Source organism: Scyliorhinus torazame, chromosome 2, assembly GCF_047496885.1.
Source record: "Scyliorhinus torazame isolate Kashiwa2021f chromosome 2, sScyTor2.1, whole genome shotgun sequence".
Taxonomy (NCBI): Eukaryota; Metazoa; Chordata; class Chondrichthyes; order Carcharhiniformes; family Scyliorhinidae; genus Scyliorhinus; species Scyliorhinus torazame.
In genome coordinates, this window is record NC_092708.1 from 290,504,179 (window position 1) to 290,520,270 (window position 16,092).

At 44.3% G+C, this 16,092-nt stretch overlaps 1 protein-coding gene across 8 annotated transcripts in view; it reads right to left on the reverse strand.

Moving 5' to 3' along the window:
- The window catches only part of hectd1 (HECT domain containing 1), a 124,584-nt gene that overhangs the window by 87,008 nt on the left and 21,484 nt on the right, over positions 1-16,092 (reverse strand). For all 8 annotated transcript variants that reach the window (XM_072488161.1, XM_072488179.1, XM_072488198.1 and 5 more), the window contains exons 3-9: positions 15,064-15,298; positions 12,588-12,815; positions 11,023-11,307; positions 9,770-10,040; positions 9,603-9,679; positions 9,292-9,390; positions 5,633-5,747 (exon numbers count right to left, since the gene is read on the reverse strand). In XM_072488161.1, the coding sequence (XP_072344262.1) occupies positions 5,633-5,747; positions 9,292-9,390; positions 9,603-9,679; positions 9,770-10,040; positions 11,023-11,307; positions 12,588-12,815; positions 15,064-15,298 (1,310 nt within the window). The remainder of the gene's footprint in view (positions 1-5,632; positions 5,748-9,291; positions 9,391-9,602; positions 9,680-9,769; positions 10,041-11,022; positions 11,308-12,587; positions 12,816-15,063; positions 15,299-16,092) is intronic.

Consider the following 16,092-nt stretch of genomic DNA (forward strand, 5'->3'; position numbering starts at 1 on the left):
CAGGACTTTCTCTCCAGTCTTTCCCACGCCGCTCCCTCACCCTCCATCATCCATTTACGTATCATTGCCACATTGGCGGCCCAATAGTAATCGCCCAAGTTCGGTAGTGCCAATCCTCCTCTGTCCCTACTACGCTGAAGGAACCCCCTCCTTACTCTCGGAACTTTCCCTGCCCACACGAAGCTCGTGATGCTCCTGTCTATTTTATTAAAAAAGGTCTTGGTGATTAGTATAGGGAGACATTGAAATACAAATAAGAACCTCGGGAGGACCATCATCTTAATTGCTTGCACCCTGCCCGCCAGCGATAGAGGCTGCATGTCCCACCTCTTGAAGTCCTCCTCCATTTGTTCTACCAACCGTGTCAGATTAAGTCTGTGCAAGGTTCCCCAGCTCCTAGCGATCTGAATCCCCAGGTATCGGAAGTTTCTTTCCACTTTCCTTAGAGGCAAGCCTTCTATCTCTCTACTCTGGTCCCCTGGATGTATCACAAATAATTCACTCTTCCCCATGTTTAGCCTATACCCAGAGAAATCCCCGAACCCCCTCAAAATTCGCATAACCTCTATCATTCCCCCCGCTGGGTCCGACACGTATAACAATAGATCATCCGCATATAACGAGACTCGGTGTTCTTCTCCCCCTCTAATCACCCCTCTCCATTTCCTGGAGTCTCTCAACGGCATGGCCAGAGGTTCAATTGCCAACGCGAACAACAATGGAGACAGCGGGCATCCCTGTCTTGTTCCCCTATATAGTCGGAAATACTCCGATCTATGTCGACCTGTAACTACGCTTGCCGTTGGAGCCCCATAAAGAAGTCTAACCCAGCTAATAAACCCGTTCCCAAACCCAAACCTCCTTAACACTTCCCATAAATACTCCCACTCCACCCTATCAAATGCCTTCTCTACGTCCATTGCCGCCACTATCTCTGCCTCCCCCTCCACTGGGGGCATCATTATCACCCCTAATAGTCGTCGCACGTTAACATTCAGTTGTCTCCCTTTTACGAACCCTGTCTGGTCTTCGTGCACCACCCCCGGGACACAGTCCTCTATCCTCGATGCCAGTACCTTTGCCAACAATTTGGCGTCCACGTTCAACAATGAAATGGGTCTATAGGACCCGCACTGCAACGGATCTTTATCCCTCTTCAAAATTAACGATATCGTCGCCTCCGACATCGTCGGGGGTAGAGTCCCCCCTTTCCTGGCCTCATTGAACATCCTCACCATCAACGGGGCCAACAAGTCCACATATTTTCTGTAATACTCCACCGGGAACCCGTCTGGTCCTGGGGCCTTCCCTGCTTGCATGCTTCCCAGTCCCTTAATAACCTCGTCCACCCCAATCGGTGCCCCCAGGCCTACCACCCCCCGCTCCTCCACTTTCGGGAACCTCAATTGGTCCAGGAACTGCCGCATCCCCTCCTCTCCCTCTGGGGGTTGAGACCTATACAGTTCCTCATAGAAGGTCTTGAACACCTCATTTATCTTTCCTGCCCTTCGCACCGTGTCTCCCCTTTCGTCTCTAATTCCTCCTATCTCCCTCGCTGCTGCCCTCTTTCGCAATTGATGAGCCAACAGGCGACTCGCCTTTTCCCCATATTCATACCTCCTCCCCTGTGCCTTCCTCCACAGTACCTCCGCCTTTCTGGTGGTCAGAAGGTCAAATTCCGTCTGGAGTCGTCTCCTCTCCCTGTACAATTCCTCCTCCGGGGTCTCTGCAAATTCCCTATCCACCCTTAAAATCTCCCCCAGTAACCTTTCCCTTTCCTTGGCCTCTGTTTTCCTTTTGTGGGCCCCAATAGAAATCAGCTCTCCTCTGACCACCGCTTTTAGTGCTTCCCAGACCACTCCCACAGGGACCTCGCCGTCGTCATTGACCTCCAGATATCTCTCAATACACCCCCGCACTCTTGCACACACTCCCTCATCTGCCATCAGTCCCACATCTAATCGCCAGAGTGTTCTCTGCTCCCTGTCCTCTCCTAATTCCAGGTCCACCCAATGTGGGGCATGATCCGAAACCGCTATGGCTGAGTACTCAGCTTCTTCCACCCTAGAGATCAGCGACCTTCCCAAAACAAAAAAATCTATCCGGGAGTACACTTTATGGACATGGGAGAAGAAGGAAAACTCCCTAGCCCTAGGTCTAAGAAATCGCCATGGATCCACTCCCCCCATTTGGTCCATAAACCCCTTAAGTACCTTGGCCGCTGCCGGCCTTCTTCCGGTCCTTGAGCTGGATCTATCTAGCCCCGGGTCCAGCACCGTATTAAAGTCCCCTCCTAAAATCAAGTTTCCTACCTCCAGGTCCGGTATACGCCCCAGTATCCGTCTCATAAATCCCGCATCGTCCCAGTTTGGGGCATACACGTTAACCAACACGACCTCCATTCCCTCCAGCCTGCCACTCACCATTACATATCTACCTCCGCTATCTGCTACGATGTTCTTTGCTTCAAATGCGACCTGTTTCCCCACCAAAATGGCCACCCCTCTATTCTTTGCGTCCAGTCCTGAGTGGAACACCTGTCCCACCCATCCTTTCCTTAGCCTAACTTGGTCCGCCACCTTTAGGTGCGTCTCTTGGAGCATAACCACGTCTGCCCTTAGTCCTTTCAAATGCGCGAGCACTCTGGCCCTTTTTATCGGTCCGTTCAGGCCTCTCACGTTCCACGTGATCAGCCTCACTAGGGGGCTACCTGCCCCCCTCCCGTGTCGACTAGCCATTACCTTCTCTAGGCCAGTCCCATATCCCGCCTCCGCGCTCCCGCTCGCTCCCCCAGCGTCGCACACCATCCCCGCCCGCCCACTCTTTAGCCATTTCCTTTTGGATTTCCGCAGCAGCAACCCAGTTGTCCCCCCCCCCCCCCCCCCCCCCCTCCCCCCTCCCCGCTAGATCTCTTTCTAGCATGATTGCTCCCCCCATATTACTTCCGTAAGTCAGCTGACTTCAACTGACCCCGGCTACTCCTGCTCACTCCTCGACCCCCCCCCCCATGTGGGGAACTCCCATCCGCCTTGCGCCTGTCTTCCCGCCTTATTCTTTCTGGTGCGGGAACATCCCTTTACCTGACCCGCCTCTTATGGCGCAGCTCCCTTTCCCCTCCCCCTCCCCTTCCCCATTCTCCAACTATGTCCCGTCTTTCCCCCCTCACCGGCGCCCACATTTCCCCAATGTCTCCCCCCTTCCCTGTTTACTTCTCAATTAACTTCCACCGTAACATTAACAATAACAGTTCCCGCAGCATCAGTCCCTCAGTTCCGATCCAATTTCTCTTCTTTGATGAAGGTCCATGCTTCCTCCGCCGTCTCGAAATAACGGTGTCTCTCCTGATACGTGACCCATAGTCTTGCCGGCTGCAGCATCCCGAACTTCACCTTCCTTTTATGCAACACCTCTTTGGCTCGGTTGAAGCTCGCCCTCCTTCTTGCCACCTCCGCACTCCAATCCTGGTATACCCGTACCACTGCATTCTCCCATCTGCTACTCCGCACCTTTTTAGCCCATCTCAGGACCTCTTCTCTATCCTTAAGGCGGTAAAATCGCACGATTATCGCCCTGGGTGGTTCTCCCGCTTTTGGTCTTCTCGCCGGAATCCGATTTGCCCACTCCACCTCCAAGGGGCCCGTAGGGGCCTCAGCACCCATCAGTGAGCTCAGCATCGTACTTGCGTACGCTCCACAGTCCACTCCTTCCACACCCTCAGGGAGACCCAGTATCCGAAGGTTCTTCCTTCGCGCTCCATTTTCTAGGGCTTCGATCCTTTCAGTACACTTTTTATGAAGTGCCTCGTGCGTCTGTGTCTTAACCGCCAGGCCCAGGATCTCGTCCTCAATATCTGTCACCTTCTGCTCCACCACACGGAGCTCTGTCTCCTGGGTCTTTAATGTCTCCTTGAGCCCCTCAATTGCCTGTAGCAACGGGGTCAGCACCTCCCTCTTCAGCAGCTCCACGCACCGTCTCACAATTTCATGCTCAGGCCCCCATGTCGCCTGCGCTTTCTCCGCCGCCATCTTGTACTTCTCTCTTTCTGACCCTTTGGTCGACGATTCCTCGTGCTGCAGCCGCCGCCGCCGGTTTTTTCCTCCTTCGTTTGGGGGGGACTCCCTTCTCACACGCCCCACACCGGGTTGCGTCGTCGAAAAATTCCCCGTTGGGGCTCTTAAAAGAGCCCGAAGGTCCGTCGGAGCTGGAGCCGCCGAAGCGTGCGGCTAGCTAGGCATCACCGCAACCGGAAGTCCCTTCAGTGGCCTTGATGAGGTCTTTTCACAGTTGTTCCCTCTGCTGCTAGAATTCACTTTTGATACAGGCCCTCAGGTCAGCTTGCAGCTTTAAGCTTGCCCTTCCCCCACCTGCATGCTGGAAGAGGCCCTGTTTATCCTGCAGTTGCAGCCAAATCTTTTACTGTTTCTGCGTGTGTCTGGCAACCAAGAGACATACCCTTCCTGGGGGACACTGTCGGGGGAATATTGCAGCCTTCTTCCCACACCGGGAAATGTCAAACAAATGCCGTGGGGGCCCTGTAAAAGAGCCCAAAAGTCCGTTCCAAGCAGGAGCTGCCGAATATGCGACCTAGCTCTGCATAGCCGCACCCGGAACAGATTAATGCAATTTCAAACTGTTAAGACTCAGTTAGCTTGGGCAAAGGGCGAGAGAGAGAAAAAGCAATAGCGTGAGACTTCAGTTTCTCCAACCGCAACAAAACTTTACAAAAAAGATTGCCAACTACAACCCTTCTGGAGAGTAAAGTACAGCTAGCAAGTTATCGTTTATTTAAAAATTGTCAGAAATATCTGCTGCTTAGGAATTTTATACTGTAAAGACCAGGATGTGCACATACTTATAAAGAAGTCCCTTGGGCAATAAGTGCCGCATTTCTACATATAGCGGAACTTGCCATGTGGAGGCCCACAGGCTTATGGCATGGCGGTGATCTCACATATTCAAAAACCTCAATTCTTGAACAACTAAAATGGTAACAGAAATGCTATTAACCATATAAATCTGCAGCAAAGAATATTGGTCAGTACATTGCAGACAAGGCCCAATGTGACATCAATTGATTAATGGGAAATTGCAGCAATCCTGAGGCTTTTTAGAAGTATGCTATTGAAGCCATTTGGACGGAGAAGATTTCTTGCGCTGTAATGTTCTATGTTCTATGTTCTATTGTGAATCTTTGGAATTCTCTACTCAAGGGACTATAGATGATCAGATGTTGAATATATTAAAGACCGGGGTTGATAGATTTTTTGACAGTACAGCATCACGGAATGTGCAGTTAGGACAGGAAAGTGGAATTGATTTAAAGTTCAGACCAGATGTAAACGAATGGCAGAACAGGTTTGGGAGGCGGCGTGACCTGTTCCTATTGTTCATCTTCTGAAAAAACACAAACTCCTGTTCAAGTTAAAATTTTAATGTTTTAAAAGGGGGGCCAGTGGGCACAGCATAAGCACAATGCACTGGAAGCAGCTAGTGTAACATCCTCTTAAGCGTACATATTAAAATGATCTGTAGCATTAAATGTTGTCCGTACTACAATTATATCTGTCCAATTTTGACGTCATCAATAAGCAGGAATTTTTATTTTGACTTGATGTTAAACAAGATTTCTAACCTGGAGATTGCAATATAGCCACAACCTCACTGTGACCTCTCTCGCGTGCTTTGTCCAGAGGTGTTTTACCATCTTCATCACGTAGGTCTGGATTTGCTCCATGCCGCAACAGAGTCTATTAAAAAAATAATGCCAAGATTTTCACTCACTAAATTCAACATAATTAAAATTTCTTAACAACTCCTCACCCGACATTACGTAGATCCCTTTATTCAAACATTCTCATTAAATACTAATTTTGTGGGCCACAAATTAACGTCCCCATTATGAGACTATCCATTAATTGACATGCTTTAAATAGGCAATAAAAGACGCAGACAACTAAGTCTGTGAATTACTAATGAGATTAACCCCACACTAGCTATCCAGTTAAAAATCTGCACGGGAATGAACATGTTGATAGCTCATGTCAACCTGGTTGTGTTTATATTACTTTACAACTGGTTTTCAGCCAAAGGAAAAACATTTGTTTAAATCACTGTCAATGGAAGCAGAAGCTTGAGGAAGGAATTTCATACAATGAGTTAGAATATAAAGAATGTTAAATAGAAAGATAATCGGGAAAATAATCATCTTGCATTTATATAACACTTTCACAACCTCAGATATTACTATTAAAACCCTCAATTAAATTAGTTCTCTCTGCTCCAGTGAAAATAATCCCAGTATCTCAAGTCTCTCCTCAACACCATAGTTTTCCACTCTGGTATTTAATGTCTGTGCAAGTGAAGGGGCCCAAACTGCACACAGGCTTTATCTTTTTGCATTCGCACTTTCAGGAAAAAAGACCTTATATAGCATCCTACATCTCAAATTTTGCAGCTAATGAAGTACTAGTTGATGAGTATGAGCTACTCAGGTGATTAGGGGGTGGAGCTTCCTCCCAATTGGAGGAGCACCCCACAGAATATAAACTCCAACCTGGAAGGAGACCCTGCGGGGAGAGGAGTGACTATTGTGACTAGTGTGGAATAAAGTGAGTTGTACCATGTCAGCCTGGCCTCTAGTGGAGTCTTTGTCTCGGTCGACAAGTTAGTACATTCACTAATCTGCCCATGTATATTGACGGTGGTTTACAGTCCTCTCACCATTTAACAAACCCCCTATTTTCATGTTACACCAACATTTTAATGCTATTCGCATGTCCCAGGAAAACAAAAATGGAACCAGGACTTGTCTTGAGTACACCATTTCAAAGAGCACCATTTCCCCTCATTCTTTGTCCATCAACCCACTTTCTATCCATACTTCTATTTTACATTTATGCCGCATGCAGGAATCTTATAACAATCCCAATGAGGCATTTTATCAAAAGCTTAAACTAAAACTCATAAACGACTTTACTTTATCTATCAGTTCAGTCCTCTCCAAAAATAACTACATGTGTCAAATAACACATGGTCGACAATTCTACACTGGCTGTCCTTGGGTATACCTTACATTTCCAAATGCTTCATAATTGCATTTCCAATCTAACTCATCCAAAACTCTGTTGGTCGTGTGTCAATTCCTGTTTAATAATAATAATCTTTATTGTCACAAGTAGGCTTACATTAACACTGCAATGAAGTTACTGTGAAAAGCCCCTAGTCTCCACATTCCGGCACCGGTTCGGGAACATTGGGGGGGAGAAATCAGAATGTCCAATTCACCCAACAGCAAGTCTTTTGGGACTTGTGGGAGGAAACCCACGCAGACACGGGGAGAACGTGCAGACTCTGCACAGACAGTGACCCAAGCCGGGAATCGAACCTGGGACAGTGGCGCTGTGAAACAACAGTGCTACTGTGCCGTGCCGCCCTCACGGGTAACCGTGTCTATCCATCATCTGTGCTTACTGAACTACACTAGTACCAGAGGCAATTTTAAAGTTCTCATCTTTGTTTATAAATCCCTTCCTGGCTTCCCTCCTCCCTAAATGTAGTCTCCTGCAGTCTGACAACTTTACAAAGTATCTGTGCTCCTTAAATCTGACCCTCTCCAATTGGTCATTGTGTCCTCAACCATCACGGCCCTGAGCTCTCAAATTCCTCCCTTAAACCTTTGCACCTCTCTTTCCTCCTTTAAGACATTCTGTAATATCCAACCTTTTTGACCAAATGTTTGGTTACCTGCCTTAGGTATTTCCTCATGTGGCTCTGTGTCAGAAAGATTAGGGCCGAGATTTTGTGGCCCCATTGTGGTGGGACCTACCGCAAGATTCGCAGCTAAACGTTTATTGACTTTCAGCAGAAACGGACAGTCCTGGTGGCGAGTGGGCCATAAAATGCTGCCCTAGGTGCCAGAAAGAAAAACTCTATGGTCGCAATACAGATTCTATCAGACCTGCTGAGATTGTTCCACATTTCTTATTTTTGTGACATTAATCACTGGAATCGACTACTTGAGAGAACAATGATGGATGAATGACTGAATATGTCCACGGATGAATTAAATTAATTTTTGACCTCCCAGGGAATCGGGGCCGGAAAGTGGTGTTACAGCCACAAATCAAATCAGGCATGATCTCAGGCCATAAGATATAGGAGCAGAATTAGGCCATTCGGCCCATCGAGTCTGCTCTGCCATGACATGTTTCTCATCCCCATTCTCCTGTCTTCTCCCCATAACCCCGATTCCCCTTATTAATAAAGAAATTCCCCTCCCCCCCCCCAATTAAGGGGCAATTTAGCGTGGCCAAACCACCTACCCAGCACATCTTTGGGTTGTGGGGGTGAAACCCACGCAGACACGGGGAGAATATGCAAATTCCACACGGACAGTGACCAGGGCCGGGATTCGAGCCCGGGTCCTCAGCGCCGTAGTCCCAGTGCTAACCACTGCGCCACGTGCCGCCCTTGAAATCCGCCTGTTAATCAAGAACACCAGATTTGTTGTTGAGGTGCTTTTGCCTTCAAGGCTACAGACCAAGAGCTGGAAGGCGGATTAAGACAGAATAGTTCTTTCTTACAACATAAGAACTAGGAGCAGGAGTAGACAATTTAGCCCCTCGAGCCGACTCCACAAGCTCTTATTAAATGGCCGAGCAGGTTTGATGGGTTGAATGGCCTATTGCTGCTCCCACTTCTTATGTTTTTACTTGCGTTTAACCTACTGATTATCACAAAATTAGTCATCGCACCACAGGCACAAATATGCTGATCCCTGCCATAATGCATGATGTGTACTAACTCATTTAAATATCCTAGCAAGGTGAACAAGTGCCACAGACCAGGTTGACTCCTTGTCAAACGCTTTAACTTGCTCTATGAAATGCACTTTTAGATCCTCTTTTAACTCTGTGCTTTTCTTTCTTGTAGCTGTCTTGCTACAAACATATCAGCTGTCCTACAGTTAGCCCTAAAACCATACTGTAATTACAGGAGGACATCATCCATGAGGCTATCTATAAGATGGTTAAACAGGAGCTTTGTGAAGATTGAGACGTTGTACCCCGTAGTAATTTATTTGTGGTCATTCATCCTGCATGTGATCAGCACAGAAACGGTTTTACATAACACAGTGTTTTCAAGTGAGTCTATGCATAGCAATTGTGATGCTGGTTGTTTTCAAAGCTGTTCCCTAACCCAACAAATCTACGCAGTACTTTTTAATCAAGAAACTTAACAGGAAGCTTTACTTCTACAATAGTCAACTACAGGAAAATAATAAAATCATACCTTTGCAACCTGTGGCCTTCCAAAGCAAGCTGCATAGTGCAAAGATGAGGACCGTTGACCCCTATTAACATCAGCACCCCTCTCACAAAGAAATTCCACCTGGAAAGATAAGCCATTCTGATGTCAAGCTTTCCTGCTCAATTTTTAATATTCATAGGAGATATTTTTTTTTTTTAAGAAATACCTAATTTGGTGCCTCACTAACAATTTTAAGACAAAATTACTGTTTTCAAGTTGATTATTTTTCCATTCACACCAATATTTATGAGAATGAAGCACAGACTTTAAGGCATGTTCTAAAGTTTTCTTACCATTTCCTGAGTTCCAAAAGCGGAGGCCCAATTCAAGAGAGTTTGGCCAACATCATCCATAAAATTCACTTCAAACGCTACACAAGTCATAAACAGGAATTAGTTTGGGGGAAAAGCACATTTTGTCTTAATAAACTACAACATTTGCAATTGTTACATTTACCTACCTCCAGTATCAATAGCATCTATCAATGCATCAGTGTCTTTACTACGGATACAATCAATAAGCTGTCGATGAGAACGTTCCCCAGAACTATCCAACCTCCGTAGGCCAGGTATCCTGCCCGTGGAGCCAGCACTGGACTTTGGCAAAGCTTTACGCCCTTCAAAAAGTAATACCAGAAGTAGATCCACCAATCTCATAGTGTCAAGCACACATCTTTCATCACCTTGTAGTGCACTTTCTATTGAGTCTGGTAGCGCTGATCTTAATAAATCCTAGGAAGAAAGCATTTATTAACACAACAGTGACAATCAAACACAAACCTTTGGACAGGGTGTAAAGAATTCCAACCTAATCAAATATGGCTGCCTACTGTGGTACAAGAATACTGATAAATGCTTCATTTTACTTTGAGCTATGAAGAGACATCTGATTTTAAATCTGTGATTTGATCAGTTTTGATGCAACGTCATCGATCTGAAATGTTAACTCTGTTCCTCTCGAGAGATGCTACCTGACATACTACGTATTTCCAGCATTTTCCATTATTATGTTTCATATGATTTTGATTTCAGGTTCAAATGCAGCACTGAAATCATGTGCTTCAATTCCTACTTCAGGGAAGTTGCGAATAAATCCAATTATAAATTGAACATTAATCATATCTGGAGAAAAAAAACCCACTTTATCCAGGGTTCCAAGATCCTCCTATGAATATCATAGTATGGTGTTTATTTTATCAATAAAATTTTGGCAACATTTGAAACACATCCCATCAAGAAACATAATCGTAATAAGTTTAACAGGTTTAAGACAGCACGGTAGCACAGTGGTTAGCACAGTTGCTTCACACAGTAGTTGCTTCACAGCTCCAGGATCGAGTCTCGGCTTGTGTCACTATCTGTGTGAAGTCTGCACGTTCTCCCCGTCTGCATGGGTTTCCTCCGGGTGTTCGGATTACCTCCCCAGTCCAAAAATGTGCAGATTAGGTGGATTGGCCATGCTAAATTGCCCTTAGTTTAGGTCGGGTTACAGGGTTACGGGGATAGGGTGGAGGTATGGGCGTAAGTAGGGTGCTCTTTCCAAGGGCCAGTGCAGATTTGAAGGGCCGAATGGCTGCCTTCTGATTTGTAAATTCTATAATTCTAATGATTTTGTATACATTTTTCAAATGCGTAAATGTTTAGCACCTTTCTATAGTTTTGTTACAAATACATGCATTAACCGGGAGTTGAAAAAAAGGGGTAGAATCCTTACATGCGTCACAACAGGAGAGCCTCTGCAGAGTGTGGAAAGCAGACTGACAATTGTTGATACTTGGTTACTCAGTTTTGAATCAGCTGCACTGGGAGTTGCTCCTGTGGAAGTACGGCCTGGTTTACAAGCAGATGAAGACCCTCCTGCCACTAAACCTCCTGCTGCTGCCATTCGAGAAAGCAGCTCTTCTGTCAACCCATGTTTTGCTAAAGGAGCTGGGTCAACTCCACGACGAGTGAACCTGTCCGCTAAGGAAGCAAAACAACGCAAAGCTCCATCTGACACCTGAAAGAAAGAAAGAAAAGGTCAATCTTCTATTTGGATATTTTGCCACTCTTACTAGTCAAAAGAAGCGTACAATTAAAACTTCTCGGTCCTTAAATATCTGAAACTTTCTTTAAAATTAACCAAAACTTTGAAGATGAATATATTTGAGAGAGCCAAGTAATGTTAATTTGATCCCTCTGTTCTGTAACACTGTAAAATAGAAACATTTGAATTTTAGCTGCTGCCCAAGCTACCGAACTAGAAAGCAACACATTTGTTTTCTCTTTGGATACCTGCTCAGAAATCACTCCTCCATTATGTTAAACAGTGTCTCTTCATAATTTCCAGTCTGGGAATCCTAATCAACAAAACTGAAGCACAAGCCGACTGTATAAATTACACAAGCATTTTGGGACACTACATTTGGAAGTAGTGCAGCAAGGAAGAGCATATCCCTATACTGCCTACCTCCCAGTTAGTGCAGCCCTACCTCCCAGTCAGTGCAGTCCAACATCTATGCATCTATTATTTGATGTACCCAGTTGTGTCTCAATAGCCAAGATACAGCACTGTTCCTTTGCCTACAAGGCCTGCTAATAAACGGTGGTAATTCAAACTTTGTGATGAATGCAAACAAAACTCGAATACTAACAGCATGACTATAAATTTAAAAGGAGCCCTGACTCACACTCTCAATTGTATTAATTTTCTTTCACATTGGCAAACAAGCTGAGAACACAATCAATTAGAGGTACAGAAATGGACAGGATGCAAATGGGAGAGATTATATTAACTCCAGAAATTATCAAAACATCAGTTGGTCGAATGATCAACCAGAAACTAACCTCTTCCATTACGAGTGCCTATAGTCCACCGAGTAAAGTCGCAAAAACATTTTAATGCTACTCCAGCAAAATGCAAATACAAATGAAAGTGATTTTGAGTAGTACGACTGCCTTCCAGGAATCTGACAATACTGGTCACGAGATGTGTACATTAGCCTTTCTCATCTCGTGTCAATTTGGACTGCAATGGGCCTTGATGTCTCTAGGTTAATAAGAAATTATCAACGAGGGAACATAGTCATAACCCCTGCTGCAAATTGCACAGATGTAAACTTAAGTGACAACAGAACTCAGTTGGTGATATGCCATAGTCAAACAGCATTAAACACTCACTACCCCTAGAAACAACCAACTGTAACCGTTGCCTTTTTTGAAGAACAGATTGGGGCGGAAGGGGTTGGAAAAAACTGTAGTGCTGTATAAAAAGAACGGTTGAGTCCTTGCTCTACTTACTTGGGGATCTTCGTGTTTCAATAAACTAGACAAAGACTCCACACAAGTTTCAAGTGATGAATCTTGAGGCTCCATTTTTCCACAAAGCCTGGAAACCACAGCCATCGCAGAATGTAAAGTGTCTTTATGCACAAGATGACCACTATCCCGTATAAAAGTTAGCACACAATTTAAGCCTCCTGCTTCAAATACCGCTCCGGATTCTCGAGTACAGATGAGTTCAAGCACCTATGAAAACAAATCACCTTCACTGTCAACAGCATGAATAGAAGTTAGCATAAAAAATGAAAAAGTCAGAGACATAAAAAAATTCTTCATAATTATAATTCAAAACACAAACCTTAATTTCTAAATTAAGTTGTCATTTGAAGAAAGAGTAATGAAGAAATTAAAGGATAAGTAGTTTTCAGCAGTGACAAACAATACTTGTGTGGTGGTTGCTGAAGGACACAGTAATGATGTAAACAGCAATTAGAATATAGAACATAGAGTGCAGAAGGAGGCCATTCAGCCCATCGAGTCTGCACCGACCCACTAAAGCCCTCCCTATCCCCGTCACCCAATAACCCTTCCTAACCTTTTTGGTCAGTAAGGGCAATTTATCATGGCCAATCCACCTAACCTGCACGTCTTTGGACTGTGGGAGGAAACCGGAGCACCCGGGAGGAAACCCACGCAGCCACGGGGAGAACGTGCAGACCGGATCCGCACAGACAGTGACCCAGCGGGGATCGAACCTGGGACCCTGGCACTGTGAAGCCACAGTGCTATCCACTTGTGCTACCGTGTTGCCCATAAATTGTGCAGTTTACATTGTTTAACACAGCTTAATTCTTTATATCTTTCAATTTAAGAAAACAATAAATGTTGGATCTTAAGTGACTAGGAGAAAACATTAGAAACGTATTGATCAATCAGCGCCTGGAAGAGAAATTCAGGTCCCCAGTTGAGATACGCAGACCAATCCGGCGGTCACATTCAAAACATAACCTTGCATTTCTTTCAAATATTGATTGATTTAATGGGAAATACATGCCAGGGCCGACAACAGACAGGGCAACTGAGGCAGACTGGTCAAATGGGGCCCACTACCAAAACAGGCAGGTGTAAATATGTACAATGATCCTCATTTGTGTGGGTTTTGTTTTGCTTTTCCTCTTCGGTCCTCTTTGTAATTCTAGTTTTGCCTTGATTGCTTTTGTAAGATACTACACGTAGATATGACATTGTCATTGAATGCCTGAACTGAAATATGTGATATAATATGTGAAAACCAACAAAACATTTATGAGAAAAAAAAATATTTACCATCCCATCAATTTTTGTGTCATCGTAAACTTTTACGTCCAAATCATTAAATGTACCACACAAATTGCGAGGGCACCAGCACTGAACCCTGTGGGACCGGACTTACAGTCACAGAAACAAACAAACAAACAAACACTCTACCATCACACTGCTTCCTGCCTCTCAGCCAATTTTTATATAACTTCTGGGAAATGCCAATTATGCCTTCCAGGAGGGGATAAGGGCCAGTTTTTGCTGCAAAATTTAATACTACAAAAATGTTTGGTGAACTTGACCAGTCTAGAAGTATAAATTATTTGGCAGCATCATATTTTCTCAATTATTCATTCAAAATTGCGCTACTTTTGAGCAAGAATGTGCCCAGGAAATTTTATTTTATCAGGGAATAATTCAAATGAGTTTGCACAAATGCCAAATCTAATTTTACCTTCTTTTTACATTAAATAAACTTGTGCATTGTAAGTGCAGGATTCCAAAGTGCTTTCTTACTGGCCCAATTAATGACACAACCAATACCACTTGGTTATCATGAGCAAAATCAGAAAAGAAAACGCACAATAAACACAGAAGACACTCATTACAATTCCATAACAAAACTCAAGTAACTTTAAACATTTAAAAATTCAAAGTCAAACTGAAATTTGAATTCGATTGAAGCCTGACCTCAAGACATCTCTGAAAGTTAGAGGAGTCACCTGCGAAGAGCTGCACACTTCCAATTGTTAGGGTTATCAGTATAAAGAACGGTTGTGCTCGAGGCAGGAAGTCTTTTCACACAAGGATCAAGCAGTTCCAGGTCAGGGAGAGCATGGTCAGATACAGAATAAAATGTTCATTGCACCAGTATAACATTGTTGTAATTCCCAAAGAGTCAGGCTGTAGCCTCTCCTCAATTCGCATCGAAATTGAGGTAGCTTTGTGACATGCCTAGTAAAAAACTAGATTGAGACTGCCCAAACAGATCACACATAGGACCCTAGCAGTCATCAGGCCGAGGAAACGTACATCTATCTGTTTGTGCGAGATCTGACTCCAGGTTCCAGAAGGGAAAAGTCAGTTCCCACCATTTATTTTTAAGTTCATCTATAATAAGCAATATCAGAGATCAACTGGTTGCAAGTTTTTTTTTTAAATTTAATTGTATCAATTACAGAAAGGTGTTCATTACCTTCACACACTGTTCAGCCAGGTCTCTGCTGGTCCTATTATTGAGCTCAACGACAACCAACCGATTACAAAGTGCTTTTATGGCTCCGTCCACTCCAACAATCCTTCGTGTACACTCAGCAGATACATCCAGGTAATATGTTATGGCACGTGCTGTCACTTCCAATACATTGTCAGGAGCACTTTCATCCAGAAAAATTTTGCATAGAGCTGGTAGAAAGGTTCGAGGCGGGCATCTACAAAAGCAAAAACATTTTTGAAAAGGATTGCATCTACAGACAAGCAATGACACCACAATCTTTTAATTTTTGCGGCTCGATTAAGGGGATATCAACCTCTGCATAAATCACTAATCAGCAATTAATAAGCTACTTAAAACATATCTTGTTCTTCAAATAAAGATGTTAGAGATGAACCCTAACCTCCTCTACAAAGCAAGGATTTAAAGAGATATTTTTCAAATCACTGAGGATGATAATCTATTTCAATTCACAAAAACACAGACACAAGGCAAATTTCAACTGAAGCATCAACTTTCCATTCTGTCCTTTTAATTTATGAATGTATTTAACAAGTTTTTTTAAAGAGGAAACTGTGCAAAGGAAACAAAATGCTGCAAAGTGCTGGGAACTATGTCCAATTGCATAGCTACTCTTCCATTTATAACGCCTGTGGAATAATAAATCAAATGCAAAAAGCAAAGCGCTGCGGATGCTGGAAATCAGAATTTAAAAGCCAGTGCAGGATTAGAGGAACCTGCCACAAACCATTTAAGCTGACAAGGTAGGTTAAGGGAGCAGTTAAAGGGCATTCAGGATCCTGGGCTTTATAAAGGGAGCATAGAGCATAAAAGAAAGGAAGTTACAATAAACTTACAAAACACAGGTTCAGCCTCAGGTGGAGTATGCACCAGTCAAAGGGGGCACAGCAGAGCACGCAAACCACAGGGTACCAGAGAATGTCATTGAGAGAGGTGAAATCACTCCAAGATGAGATGTCACAGGAACATGAGGCATAGGAACAGGATCAG